At 56.6% G+C, this 21,945-nt stretch overlaps 1 protein-coding gene and 1 long non-coding RNA gene across 2 annotated transcripts in view; one reads left to right on the top strand and one right to left on the bottom strand.

Moving 5' to 3' along the window:
• Positions 1-3,472, bottom strand: part of TBC1D22A (TBC1 domain family member 22A) — a 324,756-nt gene extending 321,284 nt beyond the window's left edge. The window contains 2 exon segments of the mRNA XM_030322325.1: positions 3,180-3,337; positions 3,442-3,472. Of these exon segments, the coding sequence (XP_030178185.1) occupies positions 3,180-3,337; positions 3,442-3,472 (189 nt within the window).
• An 89-nt stretch (positions 3,473-3,561) lies between these two features.
• On the top strand, positions 3,562-9,272 carry LOC115517884. The gene is made up of 4 exons (XR_003970107.1): positions 3,562-3,686; positions 6,225-6,372; positions 7,084-7,215; positions 8,910-9,272. It is a non-coding gene; the product is annotated as an uncharacterized LOC115517884 (long non-coding RNA).
• The last annotated feature ends 12,673 nt before the right edge of the window (positions 9,273-21,945 follow it).

Genomic DNA, 21,945 nt, shown 5'->3' with positions numbered 1-21,945 from the left:
TCACACAGAGGTAACAGGAAAAATAGGCTAAACCTGGACCACAGAACCAAGCCAGAGGTCTTTCCACCACATCACACATCCTGCCTCATCTAGAAGAGAAATCCCTAAGAAACCACCAGCCAAACAGACAATCTACGGTCCAAGGTGTGCAGAGTGGGGGCCTACTGGCAAGACCACCTCTCGCGCAGTGTGAGCCCCTGCCCAAATCCCTTATTCCCTCGAGGTTAATCTGGAAGGAGGTTCGAATCAACCCCCATCAGTCAGCACTAACAATGCAAAGGGGAGCAAGGCACAGTCGTGAGACTCGCGGAGCGCACGGTCCAGAGAACACATACCAACAATGCTGGGTTTGACGCACGAAAGGTTTGGTCCAGGCTGCACGAAAACACACAAGGCTTTATGAGGAGGTACACTGGAGGCGAACTTTGAAAGTTAAGAAAATTGAATAAGCCAGGCAAAGGGGAGGAAAGAGAGGGAACGAACATTCTGGTCCGCTCTGACAGCATGAAACTGACCGAGGCATCACAGCAGGTACGCCAAGGAACCTGCAAGCCTGTCCGCACCGCTGAGGGCAAAGGTCAAAGCAAGGAGGGCTGCAAGATGTGGCTAAAGAATTGGGCAGGGGTCGGGTTATAAAGGGCCTTACTCTGCTCCCCCACATGGCACTTCGGGGGGGATTACAACCAAGGGCCCTAACCCAAGCCTGCCCCCAGGGAGCGTCAGCTGGAGGACAGAGCACCGTTCTGTGACTCTACAACACTAAGGAGATGCAACACTGCGGGGCACCAGGAACTGCCTGGCAAACACTAAGTGCTCCGTGGCCACCAGCCATTATTGTCACAAGGACGCATGAGGAGGGGATCATGACTAAGGGACATTAAGGGCTGTGCCGTATAAATGACCCCCTAACAGCCCTGTATTGGGTGGTGAGTCTGTTATTCCTCCGCGGAGTTTCCCTGGGCTTATGTCCACACTCAAAGCGTCAGACAATCATGGGGACCACGGACAGGACGGGCAGAGCCACAGGACTCCGCCAGGAGCTCTGACAGCGCTGTGCCCGTGCAGGCAAAGCCCGAGTGTGTGCCAAGTGATGACCACGGGAAGGTGAGCCGCTGAGGGAAGAGGGCAAACCTGGGCGACGCCTGCTGCCGGCAACAGCAGCAGGGCCCTGGGGGGCACGGGGCGCGCAGCGGCTGGGCAGGCCTTGCCAGGGGCCCCGACCCCTCGTCGGTGCCCCGCCCTCCGCACTCACAGCCTCTGGCGGTTCTCCAAGACTCCACTCCAACGCTGAAACCCCAACAAGGGCGCCACTCTCCAAAATGCCTAAGACCCAGCACAGCGCCAAAGCCCAAGGGCGACGAAAGCCTGTCTTCGGTGACACAGAATCTCACGAAGAAAGCCGGGGGGGGGGGGGGGCATGTTAGCTGCCTGTGGCCGTCACACCACGACAGAAATCTATCCTGGCCGTCTGGAAGGCTTCAAGTCCAACATCAGGGGGTTGGCAGGGCCACACTCTGTCTAAAATCCTCACAGAAGGATCCTTCCTTGCCTCTTCCTGCTCCTACTGGTTGCCAGGAAGCCTTGGCATTCCCGGGCTCGTGAGCGCACGGCTCCCACGTCTGCCTTCCTCTTCCCTGTCGTCTTCCCTACGTCTTCCCCGTGCGTCCAAACTGCCCTCTTCCGTGAAAGAGACCAGTCGCTGGACAAGGGCTCCCTCTAATCCACTCTGACCCCATTTTAACTTGAGTCCCTCTGCAAAGATGCTACTTTCCCAACAAGGTCACGTTCCCAGGTTCCAGAGAGAGAGGAATCTGGGGGGAGGGGGACACTACTACAACCAATGCAAGGACAAATGACCAAGAGATAGTCATCAATCCAAAGCGTATTCGCCGTTACGACGCCACACAGCAGCCCCACGTTCTTACAGACCAAAGCCTCAAGAAAGACCCAGAAGGGACACAGAAGTTCTCCTGCACGTGGCTCAGCTTCCCTGGACTCCACGTCCCAGAGCATCTGCCTCTGTCACTACTGGGACCCCCTATTCTCTGCCATTGCAGAATTTTCACATCATCTCGGACCCTGACATGCTCCAAGCAAGCACAGCCCTGGGGAGGAAAATAGGATCTCCGGCCGCCTCTGGTGATCGATCCCCTCCCAAGTCCCTGGGCCAGAGCAAACAGTAACTCACTTCTACCAACTCCCAAATAGCTCTAAAAATAAACGTTTCTGACTGAACACAATGAACTAACAAAGCTTACGAACAACAGTGCCTATAATACAGCACTTGCAAATGAGCTGTGCTTATAAATGGCTCCACACGCAGTCATTTGAACACCACACATTCCTCATTTTCAGTACGTCAGACCTTAGTTTCCAAATGGAATAAACCGTGTTCAGAAATCCTGAAATCTGTTGAGTCTATTTTCACCAGCGACTGATTTTATCCCAAGCATTTTCCACGTCCCGTCTTCGCGTCCCCTAGGGGCCCCGGCCAGGGATCAGTGACACGCCAACCAGGACTTTGGAGCTGTACAGCTTCCAGGGGCACCAGGTCTTTGCAAGCACTTCAGTGTTTGTTTCTGTTTTTGTTTTCATTTTTGTTTAAATTTGCTTCCCGCTGCTGACTCGAGAAAGGAGTTGGTTTTGAGGCCAGAAAGTGGGATACATGGAATTCACAGGGAGTCCCAAATCACTCGAGCAAATCCTTGCTCAAGGCAAAAGCAGTCGTCCGCAAGAGAGACAACAAGGCCACGCAAGTGGGTCAACCCGCCACGCCCCCTCCAGAAACCGACGTCCCACAGAGCACAGCCTGGGGCCACTTTCCGGACTCCACCGAACTCTTCGAAGCACGACCCGAGCCGGTGCCTTTCGACTTGCCCAGGGAGCCCGGCAGTTTCGCAGAAGGGAGCCTGCCAGTCTCGGGACAAACTTGCCGGCGACTCCCCCTCCTCCTCCCTTCAAGCCTCGATGCTGCTTCGCGCAGCCCCTGTCACCTCCCAGACCCTAAGCTCGGCCCCCCCCCCACCAGTTCCCCAACGCCCCGCACTTCCCCCCGCGGTCCTCCCACAGCCAGGTCACCCACGCCCCCAGACCCCGACTCCACCCGCAGCCCAGCCGGCCGGACGCGCCCACCTGACCTCTGACCCCATGACCCCGACCCGGCTACCCCGTCACACCACCTGCCAGGGACTTGGTGTTGTGTTGCTGCGCTTACAGAACTGCTTCCTGGCCCCCGTCGCTGGCCATGGCCCCTCCTCATCCCTCGGACTCACGGCCCCGACACCCGGAATGCAGCCGGCCGACCCCGGCGCCCCTTTCCTGTACCCCGGGGAAGCCCCTCAGCTGTCCCGGGACTCCGGAGTCCAGAGCCGAGAGGCTCTTCCGCCTCCCTCCGGAAGTTGTGCCTCCGCGCGTCCGGAAGTCCCGCCCCCTCCCAGGCGCGCGTGACGCACGGCGCGGGCGCTGACGGCATTAAAGGGCGACGCCGGGGAGGAAGCGAGGTGGCGGTGGCGGTGGCGGTGGCGGTGGCGGTGGCGGTGGCGGTGGCGGTGGCTTGTGGGCCTGCGTGTGCTGTCCCGGCGGCGGTCTGGCACCCGCGCCCGCCTCCAGGCTCCGCTGCTGGACCAGACGGCGGGGGTGGCGCGCTGAGCCCGGCGCAGAAAGATACGCCCAGGGTTTCAGAGTCGGTACGAAGCAAAGAGGGAAATAAAGTAATCTCACGTTGATTCCATAGTGAAATAATATTTGGGGTATATTGGATCCAGTAAAATATATTGCTGAAATTATTTTCTCGTTTTCTTTTACCTTTTTTTTGTTGTTGTTTTAACGTAGCCACCGGAAAGTGAAATTGCTTGTGCTGCTAGCACTACCTTCCCTTGGCCGTAGACCAAGGAGTCTGGCATTGCAGACTGGCACTGCGCCTGGGGAGCCCCTTAAACAGGCCTCCGCAGTTCTCTTGTGAAACACAAATCTGATTATGCTCTCTGATTAAAGTTTGCCTCGCTTGCCGATAATCAACATTGCTTCTGCGCTTGCCAAGCGCAAGATGCTGCACAAGGTGCTCTGTGTGCGTGCTCTCAGCCATGCGCCAACCACCCCCGGGAAAGGCTGCCTCCTTCTGGAAGAGCAGAATGGTTCCCTCCCTCTCGCCACACTGAGGCTTAGACGTGTCTTGGCGATTGCCGGGCTGTTCGCAGCTGCTAGTACCGGCCTGCAACATTTATCTGTTTCCACAGGTGGCTTGTGAGATCCTGCGGGGTGGGGCCTGTGTCTTCTGCCTCTAGAAATGTTTGTTGGGGGCGCCTGGGTGTCTCAGTTCTTTAAGCGTCCGGCTCTGGACTTCAGCTCAGGTCGTATCTCATGGTTCATGAGTTCAGCCCCACATGGGGCTCTGTGCTGACACCTTAGAGCCTGGAGCCTGCTTCGGATCTGTGTCTCCCTCTATCTCTGCCCCTCCCCTGCTCACCCTCTGTCTCTCCAATCAAAAATAAATAAGCGTTTAAAAATTTTTAATAAAAAGAAATGTTTGTTGGGTGAATGACAACTGCGGGAACTCTCCAGGGATCCCCTTTAGTCTCCACAGAAACTCCCAGGAATCTTCTCCCTGGGGCGATCTCAATGGATCTTTGGTGATCCCCTGATATACAGCCCAGTGGATTCTCAGGACCCCTGTGCTGCATAGCCTGATGAACCCTCCTGAGATCCTGTCCTTACACGACCTCGGAGAATCTCCAGAGATCTAATAAAGTTTCAGTGGATCCTCAGGGGCTCCTTCCTGACACGGCCTCAGGCAGTTCATGGGATTCTCTCCTGGTGGAGCTCAGGAAGGCCCCAGGGATTTCTCCCTGCTGTACAGCCCAGAGGCCTCAGAAATGCCCCTAGGAGACTGGCTCCTAACAGTATCAGGGGTCCCCTACAGACATCACTGGAGACCTTAGGGGTTTTCAGCGGCTTTTCTGGCTTGTTGCAAGAGTCTGCAAGGTGACAGGGCAAAGATGATGGAAAGTAGAATTTACGTAGGAAAAATGGGCAGTAGTTAGCAACTGGTTGGATGCAATTATGACATCTTAGATCGGTTATCCCTGTAGCTTGAGGATGCTTTCCTGCCTCACATCTCTTAGGAGAAGGAGCCAGACCAATACCAAGGTTGATGAAGGCTTCAAGACCCACTGAGCAAAAGAGCTAGCAGTGCCACGACAGGAACAGGAGAGCCAGAGGTCAGCCTGTTTGCAGCCTAGGTTTATGACTGCTTGAGGATGAACTGGGTTGATGTCACAGAGGTAAGGCCTCAGCCTCAGCCAAGCAGTAGGTTAGAGGACAGATCAGTCTCCAGACAAGGGGATGGGAGGACCTGCCAGGGCAAAGTCACAAGAATAGGTCAGCATCATGAGCAACGAGACAAGCTCCAGAAATGGATTTTTGGGCCAGAGGGCATGTGAAAGGAGCGTCTGGTAGAAGGCCAGGTGTGTAAGCCAAAGTCTAGCCTATGGAGGGTGTAGGAATGGGGTCTCTGCAGGCATCAAAGAGGACAGATGCGTGAACACAGAATGAATGAGTGGAGCTTTTCGTACTCATTTGTGCAACAAATAATTGCTGAGCAGCGAACACAAGAAGCTTACTTTCACTAAGATTTAGGCTGAAAGAAATTAAAACCAAGGACGTGACATTTCACCCCGGACAGATGGGCAAAAACTTTAAAACCTGTCAGTGCCCAAATTGGTTGAGGACGTGGATTTGTGAGCAGTGCGGAATGAACTCTGATTCGCTGCTGGTGGGAGTGGAAATTGATTCACTAACTCTCGACACTATCAGCAATTTCTAGCGGCTAAGGACGCTATACCCTACAACCCAGCAATTCCAATCTTGGTGTGCACCCCAGAGCAGCTCGCCTATGGGTGCAAAGACAGGAACGTTCATTGTAACTGCTGGGGGGAGGGGGGAATCATAAGTAATTATAGGAGAATTGATAAATGATACCGTTACCCAATAGGATTGCTATATGGTAAGAAAATAACTATAAACACATCAACATAAACGAATTTCACAACATTGAGTGAAAAACGTTGAACGTGAATGCATGTGGTATTAACTCCATCTTTTTAAACTAAAAGGAATGCTAAACACCAAATTCAGAGAGTGGTTTCCTCTGGGTATTGGTGGGGACTTTAATCAGTAAGGCATTCAGGGGGCTTCAATGCTATTATCACGCTTTATTCTTCTGGCAGATGGAGTGTATTCAGATGTTATATTATTATGACTCCTCGGATGTCGACGAATGATGGACAAACACGTGATGATTACGGAGCCTCCACTGCTGTGTCCGTGAGCAGGACTCTTGGGAAAAGCCTGCATTCGTGCAACAATGAATGAGCGGTGAGTGTTCACAGGGAGGCCTGGCGGGGTCAGGACAATCGATCAGATCTGGACTTCTGTTTAAGGTGAAGGGACAAAATGCAAGGAGTGGTTCCAGGTCGAGGGGAGCGTCACTGATGCAGCAGGGACACAAGACAAGACCAGAGTGCTGGGTAACAGGCGAGGCCTTCGGCGAGGCTCTAGGAGACACAGGTTGGGCTCCCTGAGAGACAGGCCCTTGCGTGCAGGCTGCTGCTTGGGGAGGAGAGGCTGACTGGCGAGGGGCCACCTGGCCCTACAGGGACGTCCTGAACTGAGACCAGAGGGTGGAGCCTTTGCACCGTGCACAAGCCAGTCTGCACGGGGCTGCGTCCAGGGAGGGGGTGGCCCGCAGCTGAGGGCAGCTCCCCGGGAGGGACTTCTCTGAGCCATCGGCAGCCATACTCCCGCCACGGAGGGAATGAGAGCCCTCGTTCTGAGGGGCGAATCTGGGCAGCACGCCGTATGCCGACCACGGTCCACCTTGGCGCCCCCTCAGACCCGCCAGCCACAGGGGTCACCGTCGGAAGAGCGTCTCCAGGATTCTGGCTGCTCCCTTTGTGGAATTTACAAGAGGAAGGTTGATGCAATCTTGTGGCCACAGCAGCTGCTCACCCTGTGCCTCCACTTCCTGCCCCTCTGCCCTCAGCACTGTGGGGTTCCCTCCACCGAGTAGCATCTCTCCTGTTCTAGATGAGCCTACCTGGTGGACCGGCCCGGACTCTCATCCTAGAGGCTTAGAACCTCGGTCAACACACCCTTCTCAGGTCACGGCTGCTGTGCTTGTCCACACACCATCAAAACTGGGCAGAGAGGCAGGCTCAGGTAGGTGCCAGATGTGTCTCCCCCCGCCCCGCCCCCGCCCCCCGCCCCCGGCAGCAGCATCCCTACCATCCTCCGGTGGCCACGAGGAGACCCCTTCCTTGACCTGCTAGTCTCCTGGCACAAGGAGCCTGACCCAGCATTGAATCAGACCTTACACATCGCTTTCTGGAAGCATTCGCCCTCTAGAAGAGGTCGGGATTGTGAGAACGGACAATGTCTCCCCCGGAGAAGCATTGGTGGGCAGACCCACTCCTGCCTCCACCCGCTGCTTCCCGCACCCAAGTCTATACTTAGAGGAGACACATGTCAGACGCCCCACTCACAGGCTATCAACTCTGAGCCGAAAGGCAGCTTCGTTGCTCCGCTGGGCCAGCAGCTTCTGGGCCGTGTGTGTGTGTTAGGGGACCGGTGGGTCCCACGGCCACGGGCTCACCGCCACCACCTCCTTCGCCGTAAGCGGGTCCCCAGCACCAGCACGAGGTTGCGCAGAGCCTCCTGTCGACAGGTCAGACCGCCACACAGAGAGGACATGTCCGTGAATGGCTGTCCCCTACTGCCTCCACTCGCATCCCCCGTGACGACCCTACATGCAGGGGAGGCCAGGCAGTGTGGTCTGCCTGGGCGTCCGTTCCCACCTATCTGAAGCTCTGTTTCCGAATGATGGTGGGATGGATATTGGAGGACAGTGGCAGCGACTCCCATCTTACAGAGCGCGCGATCAGCTCCCAGCACTGAAAGCGACGAGTAAAGGTGGGCGGTGTGGGGGGGTGTCAGCCTCCACCCCCGCAGTGTGGACGTGTGGCATCCATTGCTGCTGGAGGGAGGCTTCGGGGCCGAGTCATGTCACTGCACACCCGTTTCACTGCTCAGGCTGTGCCGTCTGCCTCCTTTCTCTCCCACTCACCGGAGTGCCCCAGGGTCCAAGGCTTACCCTGGATGATGCCTTCGACCAAAAGTAAAGGGACCCTGGCCTAGCAGTGCTTTTGAACGTTGCTTCCTGCCCACAAAAAGGCCAGCGGGGAGAGGCTGTTGTGATGTTATAGCGGCTGAGCCACTCAGGGATGTAGGGGACACTGGGGTGCATGTCCAGGACCCAGGTACCCCGTCCCCACTGCCCTAGTGCTGGTGCTGCCCACGCCCAGCTGAGTGCTCCCTGGGGACCATCCGTCCTCTGTCCAAGGAAGCTGCCTCACCCCTAGGACATCCCACACGCGGTGACTGGCCGGTTGTGAAGAGACAAAGACCTAGCCCTCTGTCCTCAGCTCAAGCCATCCCTGAAGGGCTGTCCCGGCTCCAGGATCTCCGGGCAGGATGGACCAGATGAGGCCACTGTGCCTGCAGGTGGCTCAATTTCTGCTCATCCAGTCCTGCCCTGCGTCCCTCCCTCCCTCACCAATGTGGCTCCCAAGTACATCGTCAGCATAGCACTGTCCGTACTAGTCAGGGTTTTCCAGGGAAACAGAACCAAGGCGGGGGTGGGGCGTAAATGGAAATCTATTATGAGGGATTGGCTTGCACAATTATGGAGGCCAAGAAGCACCACGACCCAGCGCCTGCAAGCTGGTCGGCCAGGAGCCCCAGTGGTGTAATCCCAGTGTGCGGGCAGAGAAAGGGGACATCAATCCCAGCCCAGGCGGTGAGGCAGGAAAAAGCCTAACTCCTCCTCCTCCCTCCTCCCTCTTGTGCTCTTTCAGGCCATCCGGAGTTGCCTGAGGCCCACCCACGCTGGGAAGAGGGTCTGCTTTGCTGGCCTGCCAATTCAAATTCAAATTTCATCTGGAAACACCATCACAGATATACCCAGAATGATACTCAATCTGGGCACCCCACGGCCAGTCAAACTGACACAAAAAATTACCCATCCCCCAGTAAGCCTCCTACAGGAGCAATTCCTCAAATCCACCATCTCGGATGAGACAAATGTCCCCAAGCTCAGGCTTGCTGCCTCATGGTCACAAGATGGTGTCACAACTCCATCTATCATGTGCTCCTGCCAGTGTCCCAGCCAGAAAGGGAGGGAAGGAGGCCAAAGAAAAAAAATAAAAAGATAAAAGATCTCTCCAGAAGTCCTGTTTTATCCAGGAAGGGCAGTCCCCCAGCCGGCTTCCTTGTGAGCCAGAACTAAGTCAGCCCCAATCACTAGGGAGAGTGGGCTGCTGGCCGGACTCCTTGGGACTTCCCCTGTGCGGCCAAGGGAGGAGTCACTGCCCATCCGAGCTACAGGCCCCAGCCCACGACAATTTCCAGCTTCTGTTTGCAGAGAGGAGGGCGATTGGCTGGGGAAGTATCAGTCGGTGCTCCTCAAGGCGGGGGAGGTCAAGGGCATGGGGGGGTGGCGGGGGAGACGCCGGGGCAGGCGGGCCCTGAGCATCACCTGGGACTCAGACAGCAGGGCCTCCAGGCCTGTCTCCTGCTCCCATCCCACCCCTCCCCGCCCACCCACACACCTCTGCACACCTCTGCAGCCCACGTCCTGAAGTCCTAACGTGGCAGTCTCCTGTCCCAAATGCTCCAGGGACCCCATCGCCCTCTGCGAAAGCCAAGCCTCTTCTGCTGGCTGCAAAGTGTCTTGAGTCCCGCTGCCTTCTCCCCTGTCTCTCCAATCTCACTTTTTGTGCCCAGCTGCACCCCATAAAGGCAGAAAAGGCCCCCAGCTGCCTCTGTGTAGCAGAGACAGGAGACGAGCACACTGAGAACACTAGCAGTGCCCACACACAGCACTGTGGGTCAGCCCTTCTGTCACCCGGTCCTTACCACCCTCCCCCTGCAGCCTCCTCCCCCTGCAAGCCCCCTCCCCCCCCATCCTCCTCTCCCCTGCACTTCACCTTTGCAGATGGCCGGCCAGCACGCAGTGCCCGCCCCCCACAGGGAGCCCTCTGAGTCTCAGTCTGAGTGACCACCACACGTCTGGTGGATGTGACACTCTCTCTGCTGGGGTCAGATGTGGCCTCCTGTGGCCAAATGACCTAAGACTGAGTTACACACTGAACACTAACACCTCCCGCCTTGCAGAAAAGGAAACAGAGCCCAGTACAAAATGACCCACAGCAATACCCGTCCCCTAAAATCTTGGTAAAGTTCAGTCACTCTGCCTCTGGTCAAGTCCAAGGGCTGGGATCCAAAGCCCAAAATCTTACCAGCGGGTAGAATTTAAGCCAGAAATTTCTGTCCTCCTAGCAATAGGGTGTGGTATTCAGCCTAGCCGCCCCACCCACCCACCGTCTGATGGTCTCCGCTACGAGGGGCACGGGACCGACAGCCTCAGTGCTGAAGTGTCGGGTGTATGCACCTTGCTGCGCGCTGCGCCCCCAGCTGCACCCCATAAAAAGAGGGCATGCCCTCTGGGTCAGAGTCACGCTTCTGGGGAGGTGCTGGGGACAGGCCCGGGGCGGGCTGGGTGTCCTCCTGGCCCCGCCCCAGGACTTCCCTGCTAACTCAGCAGCCTGCCTTCTCAGCTGGCATTAGCTTGGCTTGGAGTGAAGGCTTGGTGTTCTGGACCTCTGGCCATCTTGGAGGGGCAGAAAGGATCCCTCCCAGCCAGCTTGTATTTTCTGGCTTATCTGCCTTCACCTGGGCCAGTTTCAGGCTTGCGATGTCTCAACGTGTCTCTCAGGAGCTTACCAGATGGGCCTCGGCCCCTCCACCGTGTGAGGGCTCCGGCTGACTCTCCTGGTGCTGCAGTTTCCAGGGACATAGCCCGCGCGCCTGAGTGAGGAGGGGACAGTTCGGCTTGTACCGATCTCCTAGGGCTGCCGGAGCAAAGGACCACCAGCTAAGCGACTGAAAACAACGCAAGCTATTCCCTCACAGTGCTGGAGCTCAGAAGTCCAAATGCAGGTTCACCAAAGGGCTAGAGTCAAGGTGTGGGCAGGGAGGCATTCCTTCCAGAGGCTCCGGGGAAGAGCCTGCTTCCTTGCCTTTCCAGCTTCCGGCAGCTGCCCACTGTGGGTGGCTGGTGGCCCCTGCCTCCAGCTGGAAAGCTCCAGCCTCTCTCTTCTCACTTCAATTCCTCCCAGACCCTGCTCTCGAGGACCTGCTCAGATCACCCAGCGCCATCACCCCATCTCAGGGCCTTTAACTTAATCACACCTGCAACCTCCCTTTTGCCATATGCAGTAACAATCACAGGTTCGGGAGGGGGAGAGGATGCAGAGAGCTCTGGGGGCCATGACTCGGCCGACCATGATATTTCATGACATCTAGCAAAAAGTTCCATTTTACCCCATGAAAGAGAGGGGTCCTCCTTCCTGCCCCCTCCTCCCTCAATTTGGCCATTTCTAGAGTTTAGGGTCTACCCCTAGCAACACCCCTCTTCTTAGGTCTGAATTCCGCATGAGTTAGGATGCTGGCAGGTGCAGGAAAGAGGAAAGAAAAATCTGGCTCGGGTGGGTTTACACTGAAAAGGGAAGTCCTTGGTCTGTGCAGAGGAACAAGCCCAGAGGTGAATGGAAGTTTGGAGAAGGACTGAACCGCCAGACCATGACCCCTGGAGGTCACAGGATGCCTCTGTAGGCCCACTTGGACGATGTTGCCTACCCCTGAGCCAATCACTGTGGCCGGGGAACACCACCATTGGCATGGTCTGCCCCAAAGGGGCGATGGGAGTCTGTCCTTCCAAATGTTGTGACTGCTTCCCAACAAGGGAGGGGTGGCGTGGATGCTGGGGAGGAACCCCAAAGTCTACTGTGCCACCCAAGCGAGGACCCACGTTGACAGACTGATTTGATCACCTAAAGATGTTGACTTGTCAACATTTTTCAATTGGACAAAATGTATGTACCATGCTTGACACAGTGTTAATATATAGAAATCTTATAAATACGCAAGTAAAAGACCCCAACAGTGATGAGGGAACTTGGGCCAAGCTGAGGGCAAAATACAGGCTAACAGAACCCCCCCCCCCCCAGGTGGCATCTGTGTGATATTCCTCGGACACTCCTGGCCGCCCAACAACCAAGGACAGGGGTTAAGTGCTTGCCACGGAGATGTGGGAAGCTAAGGCAAACGAGACATTAAAATGGTCTTACTGCCTGCAGCCCACTGACAAGTCCTTGAAACTGGCAGAGTGCCCTCCCTCTAGGAGCTCAGCTGCCCCGATGATGACACTTGGCTGGGGGCGAAAGGGAATCTTGGCTTATCATTATCCCAACCTCGAGGACCCTGTAAGTCTACTTTAACAAATAAAAATTCCTTTGGAGGGGCGCATGGGTGGCTCAGTCGGTGAAGCATCCGACTGAGGCTCAGGTCATGATCTCACTGTTCCTGGGTTCGAGCCCCGCGTCGGGCTCTGTGCTGACAGCTCGGAGCCTGGAGCCTGCTTCGGATTCTGTGTCTCCCTCTCTCTCTGCCCCTCCCCCGTGCACACTCTGCCTCTCTCTGTCTCTCAAAAATGAATATAGACATTTAAAACAAATTCCTTTGGAAACTTCCTTTATCTCAGCTCCCCCAAGGTATATGCTGGCATTCATACTCTAAGCTTATGGCCCCCTGATTACATCTGAAGGGTCTCATGACTGAGGTTCTACTAGACGGTAATAAGTGGTGTTTCCTTAGCAACAGCCAGCCCCTCGAGGTCCTGGAAACCTTGCTTCCAAATTCCTTACAGACCTACCCTATCCCTGCCCCGCTCCCAACCTGAGGATATACAATCAGTTACCCATCACAACCCCAGTGCAGCTCTTTCTGCCCACAGGTCCTGTCCCTGTGCTTTAATAAAATTGCCTTTTTGCACCAAAGATATCTTGAAGAATTCTTTCTTGGCCGCGGCTCCAGACCCCCCCCACCATCACCCCAAAACTTCATCCATAGGAAACAGTCCAGTTTTTTTTTAATAAATACACTTTTTTACGTTTTAATTAACTGCCACCTATTTTCTGCTAAACCGCAAAATGCCTCCTGCCCGCTCTTGTGGGCCTGCCTCCCCTCAGCAGCGTTTTTCAGCAAATGGGAACTGTCACGTGTCACACCTACAGTTGCTGCACGTCTGTCCCAAAGGTGCGGTCTGGCACGCCGTTCCCCCAACACTGTGCCTCGATCGTCCCAGCTGCTCCCAACACGCTCGCTGGACTGAATTTAAGGTTTCAAAGTTTTCAATGCAGAGAGTACCATTTGCAAAGGCTGCTGTCCTGCCCCATCGTCTAATAAACGTTTCCTCTCGGTTCTAGGGTTGGGATGAGAACATTACATTCAGAAACTTCGATGGGAGCAGGTGCACAGGGAGGAAGAGCAATCCAAGGGGCAGGGACTGTGCCCACCAGAGAGCACAGAGATGCACCAACACAGACGTGAAACACACTCCGTCGTGCTCGGTGCTCCGCGGGGCTCCCTGAACAGTATCTGTTCTTGATGGGCCAGGTGCTCAGTGAACTGAACAAAAATTAATCCGCCCAGCTCTGAGACAAGGGGCAGGGGGCGCCGTGGGGTCTGCACCCGCCACCCCTTGCCATCCTCCTACTTCCGGGATGGCCTGCAGATGGGCGGTTCTTCCAAAGGAGGAGAGCGGCTGCTCAACCAGATCCCCTGGGACATGGCGGGGGGGACGAGGGTGAGCCCTTCGAGGGAAGTTAGGCTCGCTGGTATATCACATCTGAGGCAGCACCCGCCCCGGGGGCCGAGCCCAGGACAGAGCTGCTGTGAAGGGACCCCGTGGCACCGTCCAAGGGACTTCTGCCGTGCCTCAGCCCCTCCATCGCTGAGTGTCCCCGGGCATGGAGCAAGCAGAGGCAGAGGCGAGACCCTCAGGCGACAGCCTTGGGCAGCAACCGGAGGACCTCAGTGCAGGACCTCCCCTGTCCCCCTCCTACAGCACACTCAGTGCCTCCGGGCTGCCTCCGACCTCCCACGCCCCGCCCCCTTCACCCCTTCAGCCCGGGTGGTCCCACGTCTCACTGGCTCCCAGCCCACCTGGACCTTCACGACTGGGAACCTCCCGGACACTAGGGAGCAAGGAGCCTCTGCAAGGCGGCGAATCCCTTCGCTGCACCATTTACCAGCCATCTCTAGATGGCGCAGAGTGGAGGAAAGGACTTGGGCCACCCTCCAGCCAGGAATGAGCAGAGGCCAGAATTGAGGAATGCGTAAGGCTCGCTTGGAGAGGTGCCTGCTCAAGAGGAACACCATCCGCGTTTGAATGAGATGCCTGGACAGAGTCCCAGGAGTCCTGTGGGAGCCAGGCCCAGGGACCCCTGAGCCCAAACCCTCAGCCCGCTCTGTGCCCCTGGCACAGGGACAGCCAGGGAGCCCAAGCCGGGGGGCCGCCACCCCCCAGCCTTAAACGTCAAGCAGTGTGCAGAGGGTTCTGACGGGCGGGGGGCAGAAGCCCAGGCCAGCCAGCAGGCACAGGGCGGGGTCTCTGGTGGTCCACAATGCACCCTCCCACCCAGCGGGCTGGTAACACCCCCGGGCCCCCGATGCCCCCGAGACGCCTCCTCTGCACCCCCTTAGAGCAGGCTGCGTCTGTGACCAGTCCCCATCCCTCTGGCCACGGGGTCCCTGGTGGGCGAGAACCTCCCACTCCACCTGACCTGGCCGTCTCTGGGCCAACTGGTCCAGTGGCCAATAGGCGGGGGCAATTCAGGACGTGCTTGTCAAGTGAACCGGGATAAGTGACCAGAAGAAAATGGAGATGCCAAGAACTAGGCCACCCTGACCCCGCCCCACAGGCCTGAAACCCCTTCCCCTTTGTCCCGGACCTCTACCCAGCTCCATGGTCCAGGGCAATGGCTGTGGTGGCCGGGAGAGCTCCTCCTCCCCAGCTGCACCATGTGGTTGATAGATTTTGGTGACCAGTCTAAGAGAAGCGTCTCCGCTCAGGAAGGTCTGAGGCCCAAACATGTTATTCCTGGTTCAGGATTTACCTTGGTAGGATACAGAGGGAAGGGAGGTGGAGAAAGTGGCCGGAGCCTCACCTCGCCCATCTGTAAAATGGGGCCATAATCCCATCCTGCATGCCTCACCGGCTTCTTGTAAAGATCGAGGGAGAAAGGAAAGAGCTAGACAGAAGAGGTGGGGAGGTGGGGAGAGAGGCCAAGAAGAAGGAAGGAGGGAGACTGAAGGGCACCTTCTGTCCTTTCAAGCCTCGGAGAAGCTGCTGGTGCATGGCTGGTGCCTGGTGGAGGGCCGCCCTCATAAGCTCTCAGCCCAGGGTTCGGTTCTGGGAACTGTCAGAATGGGGCTGTGGCCCCGCGTCGGGGGTGGGGGGGTGGGCTCTTGGGCTCTCTGGCTCCCGGCCGAGCACATGCCTTCCCCTCCCTGCCCTGCTTGTTTCCTGCTTTCCTCGGTCATCCTGTCAACCACTGACCCCAGAGGCTCCTCCTGGGCCGCCCGCCTCAGCCACACCTGGAGTCTGACAGTCCTGCCTGAGGCACAGCAGAGGCTGCAGGGAGCTGAGAGTCAGGCTTGAGTCATCACATCCACAGGTGGCCCGGGGGGAGGGACAAGGGGTCCGGGGGTGTCAGGGACTGAAGGGTTCAGGGAAATTGGAAGGAGGGCCTGGACAGGGTCTGAGCCATCCAGGACGGCCGTGCCGGGCTCCCGGCCCTGCCCCCTCCTGCAGCCCCAGCACCGTGCCGGCTGCCCGGGCCCACAGCCTGCGAGGCTCGTCCCCCCTCCTTTCCTGAGCATCCCCCTTGAGTCACGGGCCTGGCATCACTCACTGAAACCCGGCAGCGACTCCAGGTGCAGCCAGAGAGCTGGCTGGGGTCAGGCGGCCCCCACCCCGTGCGACACGGGCACAGCCAGACTCTCTCTGGCCCTCACCTTCCACAACCGTGAAATGGGGGTGTAATCACTCTTCCATGCACCTCTTCTAAAGACCGGACTCCTCCCAGCTCTCAACCACAACACACAACGCAGACCTACTTTTCCTGTTGAGATTCCTGCCCCTGCTGTTGGCGGGACAGGCAGACCCTGACTCGGAGGCTGTTTGCGGCCGGTGGTGCTGGTGGGGACGGGTGGGGCCGCCCGGCAGAGGATCTGGATTCACGCTATGACTCATGGTCATGCTGGCTTCAGCCCATTTCCTTGTTGGAAGAAGAGCGTAATGAAAGGGTGAATTCTTTCCTGCAGGAGTTTAAGCAGCCGACAAAGCAGGCTCTGTGTACCTGGAGACTTTGCCCTTCCTGCTTACGGCTTCCAGGGAAGTCACAAACCGTGCAGAGAGAGCGGCAGGCTGGGAGTCTTAGGGTGTCAGAGCCGGCTGGCGTCTCAGACCCATCTCTTCTGCGCCCCGATTTTGCAGATGGGCAAGCTGAGGCTCAGAAACCAGCAATATATTTAAGGCCGAGTTGGGTTGGGCCCTGGCATCCCTGATCCCCCAGCTCGTGTGGGTTTACTGGCCCCTCCGCTGTTGAGAGTAAGCAACCCCCCAAAGGGGAGGAAGAACCAAGGGGAGAGAGGTGTAGTCGCCGCAGAAGAAGGAAGGGGGGTACAAATGCAGGGTTTCTCTCTCAGGCTCCCACCCCTGGTTCTTGGGTACCGCAGGGACTAAAGGGGCAGAAAACCAGAGGGACAATCCCAAGGAACACCACTCTACTTCCTGACCTCCCCAAGCAGTTGTCCACAGGGAGGCCCAGCTATCGGGGCCCTGACCGCTGAGACCCATGCTTCCCTTTGAACGTGGGGGAGCCTTTGGGAGAGAAAAGCACATCCAAGGCCCCCGTGTCGGCGGGAAAGACCCTGAGAGTCTCTCTGGCCCCCATGTGTACTTTGAAGGGAAGTGGGGCCCAGCAAGGCAAGGGGAATGGCCCAAGGTCGCCTGGTTGGCCACCGGAGCGGCCTGGGGCCAGAAGATGTCCCTCAGCACCCAGCCAGGGCTCCCCCCACACCAGCTGCCTGTGTGTCCGAGAGGCTAGAGTTCTGGCCCAGAGAGACAGGCTGGCTCTCAGCAGCAGCAGCAACACGGAGCCAGGCTCTCCGCCAGGCCCCGTGCAGGCAGCTACACGCCAGCTGGCCTCTGGGGCTGGGCGGTGACCAGGTGGCCCCCAGGCCCGGGTACAGAGCAGGTTCGGGGCCTGGCCCTGGGCGAGGCGGGACCCCACTGTGCCTCGCCCAGCGGCCTGAGGACCGCCTACCTCCAGATCAGCTGGGGAGAGCGGGGATGTGCAGGCCCTCATCCCGCCCCCCACCCCCGAATCAGGGTCTCTGGGGGTCGCGCCTCCCCTGCTCCACGCACCCTCAACCTTGGCCTGTGGACAAGCAGGAGGCAAAATTGGGTGTGTCCCCAGGGGCGGGGCGCCCTCAGCACCCCACCTACCAGGGCGAGACCGTTGCGTGTGGAATTTTCCATGACCCACAAACGTGCGGGGAGGCTGTGGCGGACTTGCCGGCCCGCGGCTCACGTGCAGCCGCTAATTGGCGCTGCCTGTTCTATTTCTGCTCCAGACCCTAATGAGGTCCCCCAGCCAGCGCCACCCGAGATGAACCCAGCTGGACGGCTTGGGGCCCAGGGGCCCAGCGGCCCAGCTGCATGCCTGGGGGAGGCTGCGAAACCTGGATCAGGGCAGCCTGGGACGACCGCCCACTCGAAATGGAAAGATTCACCAGGGTGCGGGGGTGGGGAACGTCGCAGGCAGGCCCGGGGAGCCCCTCACCCGGGACAGGCTGCTTAACCTTGGGGGCCCGCCCGGTGGGGCGCCTTCCTGGCCGGGTAGGTTGTTGGCTGGTCTGAAGGGGGGAGGGCCAGAGGGGCTCCGGAAGTCACAGAAGCCCTTGGAGTGTCAGCGGCAGACCCTGGCTGGGCCCCCCCTCGACCTGCACAGCCAGGCGGGGACCCCAGGGCTCCTCACTGCCATCCACCACACCAGCGGCAGAAAAACACAGCTGAAACCGCTCAAGTGAGCACCATTTAAAGTATGCAATTCAGGGCTGCCTAGCAGCTCTTTATCTCCAGGGCATGAGTTCGAGCCCTACGTTGGGTGTAGAGATTACTTAAATAAATAAACTTAATTAAAAAAAAAAGTGTAGGGGCTCCTGGGTGGCTCAGAAGGTTAAGGATCCGACTCTTAGTTTCAGCTCAGGTCACGATCTCACAGTTTTGTGGGTTTGAACCCCACGTGAGGCTCTGCGCTGACAATGCAGAGCTTGCTTGGGGTCCTCGCTCTCTGCCCCTCCCCCACTAGTGCACTTGCTGTCTCTCTCTCTCTCTCTCTCTCAAAAATAAATAAATACACCTAAAAGTGCATAATTCAGTGACATTTAGGAAATTCGCGTTTCTGTGCATTTTAGAGTGTTTTTATCGCTCCCGTCCCCACCAACAGGCTTCCCCTAGTCCCCCTGGCCGGACCTGGCAACAACTCCTCTACTCTCCGCTCCCATGGATGTGCGTCTTCTGCATTCTTCACTTAAACAGGATCACACCACGTGTAGATACACCGCATTTGGTCCCTCCATTCGTCTGTTGGCGTACGTTTGGGTCGTCTACACCTTTGGCTGTTGTGGTCGTGCTGCCGTGAACACGTACGTACAAGTACCTGTTCGAGTCCCTGCTTTCAGATCATTGCCAGATCGCAGGGTAACTCTCTTTACTGCTGTTTCGAGGAGCCACCAAACTGCCGCCTCAGGAGCTGCTCCCCTCTGGCTCCCCGCAGCAATGCACGAGGACCCCAATCCCTCCATGTCCACACCAACCCCTGTTAGCTCCCGTTTTTTTACCGCAGCATCCCAGTGCGCGTAAAGTGATATTTCACGGTGGTTCTGATTTACATGTCCCTAATATTGAGCATCTTTTCAGGTGCCCATTGGCCATTTGCAAATCTTCTTTGATTTTGGTATAGGATACAGGTTTGATTTATCTCACCCACGATTCTCCGGATCGTGGCTCTTTCAGATCTCAGTCTTGCCGCGGTTGTTGTGGTCTCGTGAAAGCCTTTCTAGGGACCACCGTCAGACTCTGCACCCCGGAGCTTTCCGGGGAGTTGACCCAACACAGCCTCCCGTGGGGGAGCTCCCTCCCTACCCGTGACAGACATCACGAATCAATCGTGGCACTTGAGAGCCCAGAGATTTATCCACCGGGCCCCAGTGAATATGCAGCTCGTTAGGGTATCTGCCATTGAGGAACTCACCCCTGAGAAGGAAAATAAATGAATGGACGCAGGTTTTCAGGCTGAAATAGAAGTCTATGATGAGACAGTGTGCCCCACGGAAGGTGCGATGAGTTCTACCCAGAGGAGACACAGAGGCAGGGGTTGGGATGTGGGGGGCTGGCAAAGAACACCCCCTCCACATTCAGAACCAAGTGAGAGACAAGACGCAGAAGCCAAAAACGGGTCAGATTGTCAGCATTATTCCTGATAAAGCCAGGCTGAGCCACACAGCAAGACATCCTGTCATGCCCACGAGGATGGCTGGAATCAGAAAGACGGGCGAACACAAGTGCTGGGCAGGATGTGCAGAAATTGGGATCCCTGCGGCCAGACAGTGGGTGTGAAAAATGGTACAGCGTCTGAGGAAAACCGTTTGGTGGTTCCCCAAAAGGTTAAGCACAGAGTTAACCTATAACTTAGTCATTCTGCTCCCAGGTATACACACAAGAGAAATGACATATTCACAGAAAATCCCGCCACAAGCATTCGCACCAGCATCATTCATGACAGCTAAAGAGCCGACACAGCCCAAAAGTCCGTGAACTGGTGACCGAATAAATACAACATGGTCCGTCCGTACAATGGCCTATCATTCGGCCATAAGATACACGGGGTACCGATGCCCGCTCCAACACGGACACATCTTGAACACGTCACGCAAGGTAGAAGAAACCAGCCACAGAAGTCCACATATCGGGTGATTCCGTTCTTAGGAAATGTCCAGAACGGACAAATCCCTAAGGACAGAAAGTACGTGAGTGGTTGCAAGGCCCCAGCCACCGCTGACCAGCAGCTTTTTCTGGGCCCCTGTCACTGTCACTTGGCTTAACTCAGACTCTCCTCCCAGCCCAGCCCACCCCCCCCCCCACCCGGGGCTACAGCTCCCACAGGGTGCTGCCCGCTCCTGCCTCCAGAGTGAGTTCTCCACCGAGATCTTCGAGCGTGGGCCTCTGTGCCTGTCACTAAGCGTGTCTGCCCCTGTGCTGGCTAGATCCACATGCACAAGGTACATTCATGCCATTATTTTCTCCTCGCACTTCTAGAACCCTTTCCTTTATGATTTTGTTTCTTCACTGTTTGGGTATACGCATACTGTTATGTATTCATCAGTCTCTATCAACGAATAATAACCATTTTTTTAAAGACTTTATTTTTGAGCAGTCTCTACACCCAACGTGGGGCTTGAACCTACAACCCCGAGGTCAAGAGTCGCACGCTTTACTGACTGAGCCAGCCAGGCACCCCAAATAATAACCTTTTATGTCTAGCCTAACTCCTGTGGTTTCAAGCCAGGTGTCACAAACGGGCTGGTGTCTGAATGCCTCTGGTCTGCATCTGGGTTTTATGTTCCTGCCTAGTGTTTTATATTTTGGATTGGAATTAGTTGCCAACATTTAAAATTCACAAGGTTTCGGGGCACCTGGGTGACTTCATCGGCTGAGCGTCCAATTCTTGATTTCAGGTCAGGTAACAATCTACGGTTCGTGAGTTCGAGTCCTGCGTCAGGCACTATGCCAACAGCGGGAGTCTGCTTGGAATTCTCTCTCTCTCTCTCTCTCTCTCTCTGCTCCTTCCCTTCTCTCTCTCTCTCCGTCAAAATTAATAAACATTAAAAAAATAATAAAATAATAGAAGTCACAAGGTTTCATGTACGCACACACACAAATGTGGTTTCCGGCTTCTCTGGGAGGTTCCAACAATCTGCTGTCTGGTCTGCCTCAGTCCCCCCATTCCCTAATGTCTGTCCCAGTGTTTCTACATATAACCCCTGCTTTGAACTCAACTTTGCCTCAACTTAAAATTGCTCCACTGACTCTCCTGTGCTCGCATTTTCACTCGCTCGCAACATCTTAGCAAATTGCTACACTTGGCCCTGCTCTGTATTAGCACCAAGGACGCAAAGAGGAAAAGGATGAGGCCCCTGGCCTCCCAGACCTCCCAGCCTGTACCTGCCACCTCCCATGCCTCTTCCGATCCTCACCACCCACCTTTGTCTCCAGCAGCCTCAGGCGGGTCTGACCTGCCTACTGTGCCAGGCTCTGCTGGCTTTCTGTCCCTTCTCTGACACCAGGCCTGTGACATCTGCAGGAACAAAGGCCAGACTCTTGCAAGGGAAGTGCAGTGAAATGAACTCCTAGGGACTGGGAAGGAAGCATGTGGATACAACCGGGTTCACCAGTCCCAAGGCCCAATCCACAGGGCTCCTCGGAATCCAGCAGGTGGAGGCCAGTCATAGGAGGACTGGCCGGCTCCCAGGAATTTTGTGGGAACACTCTGTCTTTCCTGGGCTGTGTAACAATGCTCCTAATAGACCTAGACGCAACTTTTTATATATTTGTTAACGTTTATTCATTTTTGTGAGAGAGAGACAGACACAGCATGAGTGGGGGAGGGGCAGAGAAAGAGGGAGACACAGAATCGGAAGCAGGCTCCAGGCTCCGAGCTGTCAGCACAGAGCCCGACGCGGGGCTCGAACTCACGGACCGTGAGATCGTGACCTGAGCTGAAGGCAGAGGCCCAACCGACTGAGCCACTCAGGCACCCCAGATGCCCCGGGTCTAGATGGAATTTTTAATGTCAGCTCATTGCAGGAGTTTCCTGTAAGGAGTTTTGGAGATAAGATAACAAGCCTTGTAAGTTTCCCTAG

Source organism: Lynx canadensis, chromosome B4 (genome assembly GCF_007474595.2).
Source record: "Lynx canadensis isolate LIC74 chromosome B4, mLynCan4.pri.v2, whole genome shotgun sequence".
Classification (NCBI taxonomy): domain Eukaryota; kingdom Metazoa; phylum Chordata; class Mammalia; order Carnivora; family Felidae; genus Lynx; species Lynx canadensis.
The sequence above is the reverse complement of the archived record's forward strand: the minus strand, read 5'-3'. Positions and strand labels throughout refer to the sequence as shown.